At 41.6% G+C, this 13999-nt stretch overlaps 1 protein-coding gene across 1 annotated transcript in view; it reads left to right on the top strand.

The window, feature by feature from the left end:
- The first annotated feature begins 5170 nt into the window (after positions 1 to 5170).
- The window catches only part of DNAH14 (dynein axonemal heavy chain 14), a 467695-nt gene continuing 458866 nt past the window's right edge, over positions 5171 to 13999 (top strand). The window contains 2 exon segments of the mRNA XM_074947623.1: positions 5171 to 5258; positions 5690 to 5823. Of these exon segments, the coding sequence (XP_074803724.1) occupies positions 5171 to 5258; positions 5690 to 5823 (222 nt within the window).

The raw sequence follows: 13999 nt of genomic DNA, 5'->3' as shown, positions 1-13999 counted from the left end.
ACTCTGCTTAACTATCAGTTGCTCTGAGAATATATTGGAGCTGAGTTTTACAAAGTATCATTTCTTGGCCTTGAGATTTCAAGGATTCTGATGATGTATTGTCTTGAAGTTTGAGACAGTAATGTACTGTTCAGTGTCTGTTTTCAGGCCCTACCATCTCTACAGCCCATCCTCTGTCAAGCAGGAGTTTGGGATTTGAACTGTCATGACAAGATCAAAGAGGGAAGCCTGTCTGTGATGAACTTATGGTGAACATCCTGGTCAGGACCAACATGCAGGTACAATACCAAAGAGAAGAGGATTCTTGGCAACTGGAAATGCACAGGTAGGCTGCAGAGTGCAAGGAGAGAATTGCAGCACAAGGAGAGATTTACAGCATAGTTTCTGGAGCAGGAATGTGACCACCTAAGGAGGAAGATGGAGCACAGTAGAAGGACCCATTTGAGAGGCTGCTTCCACTGATGGTCTTGAGACGTCCTGAGTGCTCTCCAAAGTGCCATGTCCTGCAGACCAGGAATTCATTGGACAATATAGTTGGGTGGCCCATGAAACCAGGCCTGAATGCTAGTTGGACAGGGCAAATGTACTTTCTGTGGTCCTGCACCCTCTGCAGTCCTCTATTCCCGCGTAACAGCTCCAAGTTGCATGGTAAATGTGGTAGAATGATGGGGAGGAGTAAGGGGACACACAGAAATAAGAGATTTAGTTGTTTGCATTGTTCGATGTTTGTTATGCATTATATTTTATTACTCGTTTGGGCGTTTTAATGGCAACTGGTCTGCCTGTTGGGTCTTTAATACTGTTTTTTTTGTAATACGGTGTGTTAAAAATAAAGGCTTTTATTTTATTAAGAAAGTTTATTACCATCACTGCATCACATCATATACAGTAATATATGTATTTCAAGGAATAAAGACATAAGGCACAACTGGGAAATTGTTTCCATGCTTAATTTCTCAATACATCTTTTCAGATCAGTCCATAATGAAAATCCACAGTTCGTGTCTCACAAACCAAAACACTGTTCCGCCCCACTGTATAAGTAGTCATTTCATCCATAATTAAAAAATTGACACTCACATCCAGCCCATTTGTAATGTACAGCAACTAGTTCATTTACTGTTAACTTTTCTGTACAAATACATTAATAAATGTACTAGTCTCCCTTTTCTGTTGATCCATGCAAATCCATAATGTGAGCGCACAAAGCATTGCTGATTTCTGTTGCATGTGAGCATCCTGCTCCAGCTGTGACAGGTGCAGTTTCTGGCTGAGTATACCGGTTCAGCAGTCCATTAGTATCAGAGGTCCACTCAGTGACAAATGGCTCACCTTTGGATTCACAAACTTTGTGAAGAGCACAGCAAGCCACAATAATGCGGACAGCATTGATGACATTGGAATCCAAATGGTTCTGTAAACCGCACCAGCAGGATTTCAGTCACAGAAACGTAGCGTGGAAGGGATCTCAAAAAGGCATCAAGTCAAGCCTTGTGCTTTGAGGCAGACCAAAGTAAACAGAGACCATCCCTGACAGATGTTAGTCCAACCTGTTCTTCAAAATCTCCAGTGATGGGGATTCTTAACCATATCCCCTGTTAGTCATCTCTTTTCCAAGCTGAAAAGTCCCAGTCTTACTAATCTCTCCTCATGTGGAAGCTGTTTCATACCTCTAATCATTTTTGTTGCCCTTTTCTGTACCTTTTCCAATTCCAATAAATCTTTTTTTGAGATGGGGTGACAGATCTGCATGCAGTATTCAAGATGTGGGCATACCATAGGTTTATATGAGGCAATATGATATTTTCTGTCTTATTAACTATCCCTTTCCTAATGATTCCCAACATTGTTAGCTTTTTTGACTGCTACTGTACATTGAGTGGATGTTTTCAGAGAACTATCCACAGTAACTCCAAGATCTTTCCTGAGTGGTAACAGCTAATTTAGAGCCCAGCATTTTGTATGTATAGTTGGGATTATGTTTTCCAATATGCATTAATTTGCATTTTTCAACATTGAATTTCATCTGCCATTTTGTTGCCCAGTCACTCAGTTTTGTGAGATCCCTTTGTAACTCTTCACAAACAATGTTTGTCCTTCAGTCCTCTGAACCCTCACCCATTCTCCATGAGTTCTCAAATATAATTGTTAATGGTTGCAAGATTTCTTTAGCTAGTTTCTTAAGTACCCTAGCATGAATTTCATCAGGCCCTGATAACCTAAATATACTTAACTTCTCTAAATAGTCTTTAACCAGCTCTTTCCTTATTGTGGCTTGTGTTTTTTTATGTTGTTGTTGTTGTTAATTGTGTTGAGTATCTGGCAACCATTAACCTTGTCAGTGAAAACTCAAGGAAAATAGACATTAAACACTTCAGCCTTCTTGAGATCATCAGTTATTAGCTCTCTTTCCCCATTAAGTAGAGGACCTGTGCTTTCTTGTCTTTTTATCCTAGTACGTTTAAAAAAACCTCTTTTTGTGTCCACTTGCTTATGCTGTTTTGTACTCCTCCTTAGCAATTTGTCGGTTTCCACTTTTTGTAAGATTCCTTTTTGATTTTCAGGTCAATTAAAGGGATCCTGATGGAGCCATACTGGCATCTTTCTATGTTTCCTTGGCATCGGGAGTTGTGCCTTTAATATTGACTCCTTGATAAATTGCCAGCTGTCCTGAATTCCCTTAGGTTTTCTTCTTATAGGACCTCACCTACCAGTTCTCCAAGTTTTTGTTAGTCTGTTTTGAAGTCTGTTATCCTTATTTTGTTTCTCTCCTTCCTTTCCCTAGAATCATGAAATCTATCACCCCATGATCATTTTCACCCAAAATTGTCTCCCACCTTAATATTCACTACCAATTCCTCCCTTTTGGTCAGAATCAAGTCTAAAATCGCTGTCTCCCAGTTCACTTCCTCCACCTTCTGAAACAAAAAGTTGTCCCCACTACATTCCAAATATTTAGTGGAAATGGTCTATTTTGTCATATTACTTGTTCAGCAGATATCTGGGTAAAGTCCCCCATTTCTATCAGGTTTTGGGTTTTGGATATTTATTTGTTCTAGAATGTCTCATCCAGTTCCTCTTTTCTGATTTATTGGTCTATAGTAGACCCTTACCATGAAGTCAGCTGTATTTTTTTTTACACCCCTTTTACTTCTGCCAAATACACATTCAACTACCATTCTACATCTGCTGAGAGTGTAACTAAATCTTCTTTTGTCAGGGCCTCCAAGATCAGGATATGGTTTCGTAAACCCAGGCAAAAGAGGTCTCTGGAGGTCCCTTAGAATAACAGTGGGGAAAGTTACTTCATTTATGATATCATTTGGTGGGAATAGTGTTCCCGCCTGTCCAGGAAAGTAGAATTTCAATCAGTGGAAAATCTTGGTATCATGAACTTTTCCAGTGCAGCCCATATTGGCATCCATAATTCGGCCTCAGTGGTTGACAAGAACCTGTATAACAATGGAGTAGTGCCTTTTGCGGTTTATGTATTCGTGTCCATAGTTTGCCCTCTTCAAGGAGCACAAGAGTCCCATCAATGTCCATGGTCCAATTAGGGAACCCCATTGTCTCAAAGTCAGCAACTACTTAGCGACATTGTTCATGCTCACCACCTTTGGGTAGATCACATACCTGATTGCTTCGGAAACCTCTGCACCACAGCCCCAGCAGTCGACTTGTCAACACCAAATTGGTAATCAAAGGCTATGTCAGGAGTTGCTGGCTTCCAGATAGCTATAGCAACCCACTTCTGGAGCAGCCTGGCTGCTCTTGTGTGTGTCGTGATGCTGGAGGACTGCTCCACAGAGCTCTAGAAATGTTGCTTTCTTCATGGGAAAGTTCTGGAGCTGTGGTCATCCCAGGTGTGCATGACAATGTGATCCTAACAGTCTGTGCTTGTGGCCCTGCTCCAGAAGCACCAGTTTACCTAGGGGGCATTAGCAGCTATACTGTGAGTTGTGAGCAGCCTCAGGCAGTTGGAGTCTGCTGCATCTGTATTGTCATTGTCCTCCTCTTCCTCCAACAGATGCCTTTGGTAGGTCAGAAAATGCTGCCAATATGTGCACCAGTATCTCTTGGATGCTCTGCCTGTTTCCTGACACAGGAGAGAAAATGCAAGTAGGACAAGTTCTTCAAATGGTGACTCCTCTATGTGGCTGGCATTGGTTGCTGGGAGAATGCAGACTCAAAAGTCATCTCAGCTGGATGTGTTTGTGGGCTGTGACAAATTCCTCACAAGTGCCATGGGATGGACAGTCAAGCTTTCTCATATTCCACCACGAACAACGGACTAGAGTGACTACAGCTGAGGTCACTTGGCAGCATAGTATAGGCTGGTTTGGCTCACGTCTGCGTAGTGCAGTGTGGACACGGAAGTGTGAGACCCATGTTCAGAAATTCTATCTTAGGGTCAGTATTCAGTGTGGATGCTCAAGCATGAGCTTACAAATACCAAGCCTGTGGCTAGAGTCCCACAGACCTGGCTTTATGTTACAGTGTGGACATACCCTAAGAAACCTCTTATCTGTTCCCATTCCTCTTCCCCACTATTGGATCCTCACCCTACAGCTGAAGCGTCTACTGCTGGGGGCCTGGCAGGGATAACCTTACTGATTTTGGGGCAGCTCCGGCATTTTCACTATGGGAATTAAGAAAACTTGGTGTAGTCTGAATAGGACAATGTGTACTTCAGCAATCCTCCTCTATGTTCCTACTTCTCTCTTCCCACCATTGTTTTGCTTGCATAGGCATTGAACTCTACCACATGGAGCTAAGAATGGCAACTGTTGTCTTGTAGATGGACATAAGCAAGCCTTAGCTCTGACCCATTTGCCCTCCTAATAATGCCGAGACTGGGGAGGAGCTGAGGCTGGCTTATCCCAGTGAACAGGAAGGCAGACTAGCTCCCCCCTGGGCTTATATCCATTGAGAAGAGAGGAATGAGGAGACAGGTTGGTCTTTCTGAAAGTCACCCTGCGCTGCTCAAGTCTCAACTGCCAATTTCCTTTCACTACTCCTGGTAATCTCAGTTGAGCACCATGGTGACAGTAAGCTTAGTGTTTCCCAACCCTCCCCTACAGCAATTGCCTCATCAGGAGAAGGAGCACAGAAATGCCTTATCCTGATTTCAGGACCTTATTCAGCTCTCATGAAGGAGTAAGAGAGAGACATGGTGATCCCCTGTTGGCCCCAGGGAGCATACTTACTTTTAATAGTCCTAGCACGCCATAAACCACAAAGCTCACTAACCTGCCCTGGTGAGTCTCACATTAATATGGAGTAGTGTGTATGGTATTATTAGGGGACTAACTGAGAGATATCCTTTAACTTTTGTTATATGTTATCCTTTTGTTAGATATTGCAAGATATTGTGAATTTGTGCTCTAATTAGTTCAGTGTTGTGTGTTTCTAATGATAGGTTTATTGTATATAACTAACAGTCCAGAAACGTAGTACATAGATGGATCTATAAGTATCTGTAAGGTGGGAATAACAGTACTTTAATCTGATATATGCTACCATCAGTTATTATTCTCATAATGCAAATTAATTTGTGGGTATTCATCCCCCTGGTGAATTTGTTCCTTGATTTTATTTTACTCAGCTATGTACCTTGTTTGGGTATGTCTTACAAATATAAAAAGATTCCTTTAAAAAAATTGATTTCCCCTTCCTCCCCCCCCACCAGAACCATTCGATGATGATGTCGTAAAGCATATTTTGAGGCTGAGAGGCAAACTTGGCTGGCAAACAGTATTACCACCACATGGATACAAAGCTGAAGAGACGAAGGTGACTAAAATTCAGAAGATTGCACTTAGGGTAATTTTCTTTATTTGTTGAATTTTGCCTTGTAAAAATGAGGATTGAATGTAAATTTAGTTAAAATAGTTCTCCCTTGCCTATTTTTTTCCCTCTGAACATAATTCTGTCCTTAAATCAGAAGAACAGAATGCTCAGCATGAGTAAAGCATTGGTAGGATTGGGGCCTAAACCTTTAAAATCACAAGTAATATAGCCTATGCCTTGTAAGAGGCAGAGTCCTTCTGGGGAGTGGAAGGAGAGAGACACCTTGAATAGTGATGCCTGGCAGTGCTATATTTGTCTCCAATGTCCTGGGAGGGCATAGTAAGAGATGGCCTTTAATAAAGCCAGTGTGGCTCCTGTACTGTGAGATATTTAGCCAGATATTTCTTCACACTCACTGGAGTGCTGACAGCCAAAATATGTCTGTCCCTTTGTAAGTGCAGTAGTGATGGTAAGAGGCCTCCCTGTGTTCTCTCTTCAATCAAGTGCACTCTTACAGAGCCGGACATAGTTTGGGCCTGTGTATGCAGAACAGCAAATTATGCAAGTCCTAATGGGGCAAGTATTCTTTGTTATCAACAACAAAACAAAACAGTCTCTTTTCATTAGACATTTTTCCCTATATAGAACGGTTACTGATGCCAGTGCAGCTGCATTGGTGGTAGTTCAGTGGTCAAAAATGGTTTAAAAAAAAAAAAAAAGTTCGGTGTAGACCAGGAATCTTATGTGCAGGAATAAGGGGCACCTCTTCATCTATCTGGATCTTTGAATGCTAACATTTATATAAGTGGGATCAGCTTCAAAAGGTCAACTACTGTTGCAGGAAGTCAGGAAAATCTGCTTCATAGTACTAGTTATTCACTGATTGATTCTTTCACATTTGTTACCATTGACCCTTAATTTGTTGGTATTTTGCATTTTTCTTTAAAGTTCTCGCCATTACATCTTCACCAGTAGAAGCTAGAATGGCAGTGCTAGTGTACACAGGCTGCTGGTGTCTGTTAGCATTATAACCACCAGCTGTAACGATGGTAGTAAAAAATAGGAATATTGAATAAAAGAAAAAAAAAGCCTTAGTTGCTAGGCTGAGTGGGTGCTCCTTATTCATAGACATATAGTAACAAAATGAAGGCCATTTGGTAAATGAAATTTTGATTTGGAATGTAGGAGGGGATACAGGAAACTTATTGTAGACCTCCTGTGTAAACCACAAGGCTTGACAGGATTTGATTTTAATCAGTAAAGGCTGGTGAACGTCGATTTCAGTGTGTCAGCTGAAATTATCATCCGTCAGTGTGATTGTAGCCTTTCCTCCTCTAGCACCTTATACCTGCATGGATCAGATGTCAGCAGCAACTCAGGAAGCCCTGCTGCCATGGACCTGCTCTCTCACTCGCCTGCCAGGACCCACCCACTCGCTCACTCCTGTGCCATCAAAACTGTAGAGGGTTCCCTCTAGGGCTGAGTGGCTGCTGACATGGGATCCCTGCAGGCACAAGGTTGGGGGTGGGAGGCTGCAGTCCTGGCGGAGCAGATCAGAGACTCCTGTCTAGGACAGCAAAGGGGAGGAGGAGAATGAGTCCCTGACAGGAGCTATTTAGCAGTGGGATGGCCTCCCCTGTACTGGGGGCTCATCCAGGCCACTGACTCCCTACTGAAACTTAAATTAGATTGAATTAAAATTGATAGAAATAGGAAAAAAAAGGTTAAAATAGATTTCCATCAAAATTTAAAAAAAAGATATAAAATTCTGCCAAAACTAATACCTTTGTGGTAGAAGAAGCCTTCCAAATGGTTTGATGATTATTTCTTCCTGTCATAAGTTGTCAGTGTCAATTATTATGTGGTTCAAGATATGAAAGACATTTTTATCTATCTATCTATTTATATTATAGAACACTGGTTTTCAACCTTTTTTCATTTGCAGACCCCTTAAAAAATTTCAAATGGAGATGCGGACCCCTTTGGAAATCTTGGACATAGTCTGCAGACCACAGGTTGAAAACCACTGTCATAGAACATCCCACTTGCAGGATATCTGTTAAATTGCCATGTGTGTATAGCTTTTCTAGAGTACCTGGCATTTGGGATGGCATAAGCTTTATACTTCTATTACCTGTTTCTCTGTAGGAGTGAAAGTAATTGCATTTCTCTTGTATGGCGCATTTGGTTTTTCAGCATTAATTCTTTCAAAAGTGGTGATTATGCATCTGTATTTTGATCAAAACTGATGAAGTGATATTGCCTTACAGCAAATTATTTAAGTACTGAACAACACAATACCTGGTTTCTAGAGGAAAGAAAATCATACGTAAATATTATGGTGTTAACAGCAATTCAAAATGTGTGGAAGGTGTTTTTAGAAATCTGGTTTCAAAGAATGTAGCACTTATAGCATTGGCAAAGTTTGTTGCATCATAGTAATTGGTTGAGAAGTATAAGGGCTTCCTCCAGTTTAACACACTCTGCGCATCTTGATACAGATAGTAGGGAGCCAGATTTTGAAACATTGACTCCAAAACTGCATACACATTAGGTAATTATAGCATGACTAGCTACCTGGTTTACTTGTGCAAATGAAAATTTTGCACAGGAACCTGCTTCTGCATGCAAATGTTCCTGCACATTGTTAGAGGCAGGATCAAAAATATAACGCGCAGTATATTATATGCCTTGAAACTTTTGATTCAAAAGCTTATTTCTTTATGTAATTGTAGTTTTTCTATGTCCCTACAAGAAGCATAATAATTTGATAAAAATGTAGTTCATTCAACTTGTATTTATGCTATATTTTCAAAACTACTAGATAGTAACAGTATTTAGAACTTTAAATAGCACCTTTTTTCTAACATTCACAAAGTGCTTCACAATATTAATTGATTAAACCTAACCGTGCTCGTATAAGGAAGGTATAGAATCATAGAAATGTAGGGCTGGAAGGGACCTCAAGGAGTCATCTAGCCCATTCTCCTGCACTGAAGCAGGAGCGAAGTATACCTAGACTATCCTGACAAGTTTCAGAGTAGCAGCCGTGTTAGTCTCGTATCCTTAAAAAGAAAAGGAGTACTTGTAGCACCTTAGTTAGTCTCTAAGGTGCCACAAGTTTCCTTTTTCTTTTTATCCTGACAAGTGTTTGTCTAATCTGTTCTTAAAACCCACCAACAATGGGGATTCCGCAACCTTCCTTGGTAACCTAATATTTAACATAAATCTGCCTTGCTGCAGATTAAGCTGATTACTTCTTGTCCTACCCTTGGTGGACTGGGGGAACAATTGTTTGCAGTGTTGTTGTAGTTGTTTTGCTCCCAGGATATCAGAGACACCAGGTGGATGAGGCAATTTCTTTGATTGGACCAACTTCTGTTGGTGGAAGGGACAAGCTTTTGACTTTCAGTGAGCTCTTCTTCAGGTCTGGGGAAGGTAACTAGGGGCAGGTCTATACTTAAAACGCTGCATCGGTGCACCACTGTAGCACTTTAATGAAGACACTCTATGCTAAGAGAAGAGAGCTCTCTCGTTGGCATAGTTAATCCACCTCCCTGAGAGGCAGTAGATATGTCTGCGGGAGAAGCTCTCTCCTGACATAGCACTGTCTATACAGTTAGGTCAGTATAACTACGTCGCTCAGAGGTGTAGATTTTTCATATATAGCGAGATAGGTCTGTGGTGTAGACCAGACCTAGAATGTCCAACCTGAGTAGAAGGTGGGATAGATTGTTAAGCATACGGGCTTCACAAACGTTCTGGGAGACACTTAAAATGAAGTGGGCAGTTAATACCTCTGCATTCTGAAGGCAAAGCAGAATAGTAGGCAGCATAGTGTATTGCAGATTGTTGTAATGAGCCATAAACTAGTATCTCTAAGGGCTTGTCTTCATGTAGTGCTTTAGTGAAGACATGTCTACGCCGTTGGGAGAGCCTCTCCCTTCCCCATAGTTAATCCCCACCCCCACCCCGAGAGACAATAGGTATGTCGACGGGAGAAGTTCTCCCATCCGCATAGTGTTGTCTATACAGGGGTTAGGTCAGTATAACTACGGCACACGGTGTGGATTTTTCACACCCCTGAGTGAAGTAGTTCTACTGATATAGGTCTGTAGTGTAGACTTGTCCTTAGTCTGTAGTTTTTTTTAGTGTCTAGCAGAGTTATGAATTTTAGTTCCTGGGCTCATCTTTTGAAGGTGTTGTGCAGGTTTCCTTTGAGGATGAGGACTGAGAGGTCAGATAGGGAGTGATCATTCTGTGAAAAGTGTTTGCCCATGTGTAATAGGGTGCATTTTGTCTTATCATTTTTCTGAGAGTGTTCATTTGAGATAGTGCTTGTCTGGTTTCACTGACATAGTAGTTGGGGCATTTGATGCACTGGATGAGGTACACTCCATGTTGAGATCGGTATGTGTAGGACCCATGGATTTTTGAAGTGTGTGTTGTATGAGGGATTGTGGCATTCTATGCCTGAAAGCAGCACCGTGGAATTCCCATATTCACCACTGTTGTAAAATAATATGTTTTGTACAAAGTATGCCTTATGAGGTATCACTGTAAAAGTCTTGATCTATTGAACATTAATATCCTGTGCTACTATTGTATGGGCAGTTATGAAATTTTGCTGTGTGTGTTACTGAAATATGTAAAGTTGGAAACACCCACAACAAACCTTTCAGGTACAACAGTGGAGAAGCCAGACAGCGTTGATGGACCGTTATGGGAAATCTACACTACCAAGGACTATCACAGGATCTGTGATACTATACAATGAAGACTTCTCAGAGGGAACAATGGGCACTGCTTGACTCCTATCAAAGGATCTTTGCAGCAAGTTGGAAGAAACTTTAAAAGACGGGAAGTGACATCATCAAATTGCCTCTCTCCCTCCACAACTCAACACCTGGAAACCTGTCTGGAGAACAAAGACTGAACTGCAGAGGTGGTCCCTGGCTGAAAAGAGGAAGCCCAGCTTGTGTATGAACGAACTTTGCCATCAGGGTGAGACGCTGCTTGATTCAAATCCTATCTAGTTTACAGAACACAGATTGTGATTTTACTTTTATTTCTGGGATCCTGATCTGGGGGAACTGGCTGGAGCTTCTATTGTTAGTTCATGAGTGGCTAGGAGAAGCATTCATGTAACTCAGCTGGGTGTGTCCCTGTCTGTGCATAGCTGTGTAGGTGCAGTACCTGGAATGGATTGTTTGTCACAGCATCACAATTTGAGAGGGGGCCAAGACAGGTATGCCAGGGGCTCAGTGGTACCCTGGTTCCAGGTTGCACCCCAGGGAACCGGTCACAGGGATATTGATAGTCATAGCTGTGGAGATAAGTCTGCAGGTTTTGCATCTGTTGTTCTGGCAGGGTCTGGTGCCACTTTGAGTTGGTGTATCCTGATCTATGGGGAGCTTGCTTCTGATGATGAGCTTGGTGAGGTTTGGGGAGCAAGGCGGTTCAGCAAAGAATTGTTTTAGAGCATAGTTTCCATCAAGTATGGGTTGTAATTGTTTGATACCCTGTATGGGTTCCAGTGTTTGGTGACAACCAGAGGTATGTGATAAACAGCAGTAGATATCTATAGCCAGGCACTCAGATACCACAAAATGTTTCTCGAGAAGATATTCCAGGATACACACCTTAACACATTTAAAACTGCCTTCGCAAAACAAGGACACTCCACAAGAGAAGGTGATTTTTGTGTCGTGGAACTGGCTATCCAGATATCCCAAGAGAACTTGCTTCAATACAGGGGTTGCAGGAAACCCACTAACCACACAACAGATTAATGTTGGGAATAGGGTTTGATTGCAGGTCTCCTGTGTCCTTAACCCCATATTCCAGCCATAAGACTCTTCACTCATTAAGGAAGAGAATTTTAACCATGAACACAATCAGCAAATGGGAGTTTTGGAGGGAGTTTGGAGAGGGAATGTGAGAGGCTTTCCTCTTTCCAGATTCAGCATTATGTGTGATAACAAGACCGCCAAAGATATATCAGTGGTTGTGACTTGACTTGCCATGTTCTTTCTAGCCTGAAGGCAGAAGAGATTTCACATGCATAGGTGCGAGTTGGTGGCTTTGTTATAGGAAAAGATTCCTGTATTGGAAGGGCAGGTTGAGACACTGCTGAGAGTCAGAGAAGCTGAGGAGTTCCTAAACATCCAGGTTTGGGAAACACTGGTGACCCAGCCACCCCAGGTTCAAGGAAGAATGGAGCTGGCCACCAAAGAATTGGAGAAACAGGAATTCAGAGAGGAGATCTGGTGTCTCATTACCATAAGAGGTTAAGTGGTCACAGCAGCATTCTACATGACTGGACACAGACGAGGATGGGCAGGCTGTGGCCACCATAGAAAAGACGTTTGAGAAGAATTCCATATAGCTGGAAGCTTCCAATAGATACCAAGTTCTCAGCATGAAAACTATGGAGGATACCAAGATCTCAAGGTCCAGCAGGTCCACACCTGTAGTTGGCACTGTGACCCAACCTGTAAGAAAATCAAACTTACCTACAAACTGTTCTCCTAGAGTCCAAGGAAGAAAGACCATCCTTGTTGGAGATTCATAACTCAGAAAAATCAGAAGAACACAATGCAATGGAGAGGCAGAAAACAGGACGGTATGCTGCCTTTCCGAAGCCAAGACTCAAGATATTACTCTAAGACTGAATATTATTTCTGAAGTCAAGAAGCAAGGATCCTTTGATATTGGTTCATCTTGACACTAATGACTCTGCATTGAGGTATATCTTGCAGATAGTAGATGACTTCAGGGAATTCAGAAACATGTTGAAGAATAAGAATGTCTAAGTGACCTTTTCTGAGTTCCTTCCTGTCCCATGAGCAAAGGCAGACAGGAGGAAGAAGATTCTGAAAGTGAATCACTGTCTAGATAAGTGATGTAGGGAGTAAGATTTTGATTTTGTGGAGTATTTGTTCACCTTCTAAGAGGAGAGGGGTCTGTATAGTTTGGATGGAAGGGGAACCAATCTCCTTGGGGACAGGCTGGCTAGAATAGTCAGGAGGGGTCTAAACTAATAGCAAAAGGGGAAGGTAAAAAGAGGGAAGATGTGAGCATTCGGCACAAAATAGAGAGGTTGAGAACAAAATTACTCAAGGAATCAAAAGACATGGAGAGGAAATGGTTTAATTGCCTATACACCAACGCTAACAGCCTGGAAAACAAGCGAGGAATTGGAATTGTTCATTTATGTGCACAAATTAGATCTAGTTGGTATTACTGAGACCTTGTGGAATGATTTGCATGATTAGAATGTTCAAATCAATTGCTACAACCTATTTAAGAAGGCTTGTATGGACAAAAGGGAAGGGGGAGTGACACTGTGAAAAATGAAATTACCTATTTCTTACTCACTGATAACTCAGAAGAAAATCTTGAATGGTTGTTGATCAATATCCTAACAGATAACCAGTATTCCATACTGTGATTTATCTGCTATACCACCAAATCACATTATCGAACAGGCTGATTGACTCCTTATGCATTGATCTACAATGTGTAGGGGGGAAAAAGCTACTTGATCATTGTGGACTTCAATTTCAGTGACATACGCTGGAAGTCTCATAATGCCTATACTAAAACATCCTTAGAATTTCTTCATATTCTAGATGATGATTTCCTAACACAGAAAGTGTTGCAGCCAACCTGGGGGAATTCTATATTAGACATGGCTTTAAGAAATAAAGAGGAACTCATCACAGAAATAAAAATTAATGATCGCTTAAGTATAAGTGATCATGACTTGATCACATTCATACTGTGCAAACAGAATAAAGTCCAGACGAGTAATATAGATACTAGGTGACTTAGCACGACATTTGGTTGACGATATTTGGCCATTCGCATTGACTGTCTACCTCCTGATTAAAAGAGAAAACAAAATAAGCCTAATTTTTCAGGGCCAGCATGCTAGGCAGATCAGACCTGGGGTAAAGATCTGCCAGTTGAATGTTGAAGGCCTCTCATGGTCCAAGTATGACTACCTGGAGAAAAGGTGAATATGACCAACATTGATGTCCTTGCCCTCCAGGAGACCCATCTTGCAAATGAAGAAAAACTGTGTTTCTACAAAATCAGTGGCTGTAAACTCATACTGAGCAATTACCACCCAAAATATGAGTTGGTAATTTACAAAAAGCAGGATATCAACAAATATGCGGTCCAACCTCCTACAGCTCACAAA

The sequence above is a fragment of the Natator depressus genome, chromosome 3, assembly GCF_965152275.1.
Source record: "Natator depressus isolate rNatDep1 chromosome 3, rNatDep2.hap1, whole genome shotgun sequence".
NCBI classification, from domain to species: Eukaryota; Metazoa; Chordata; order Testudines; family Cheloniidae; genus Natator; species Natator depressus.
Note: the sequence above shows the minus strand (reverse complement) of the source record. Positions and strands in the feature narration are given on the sequence as shown.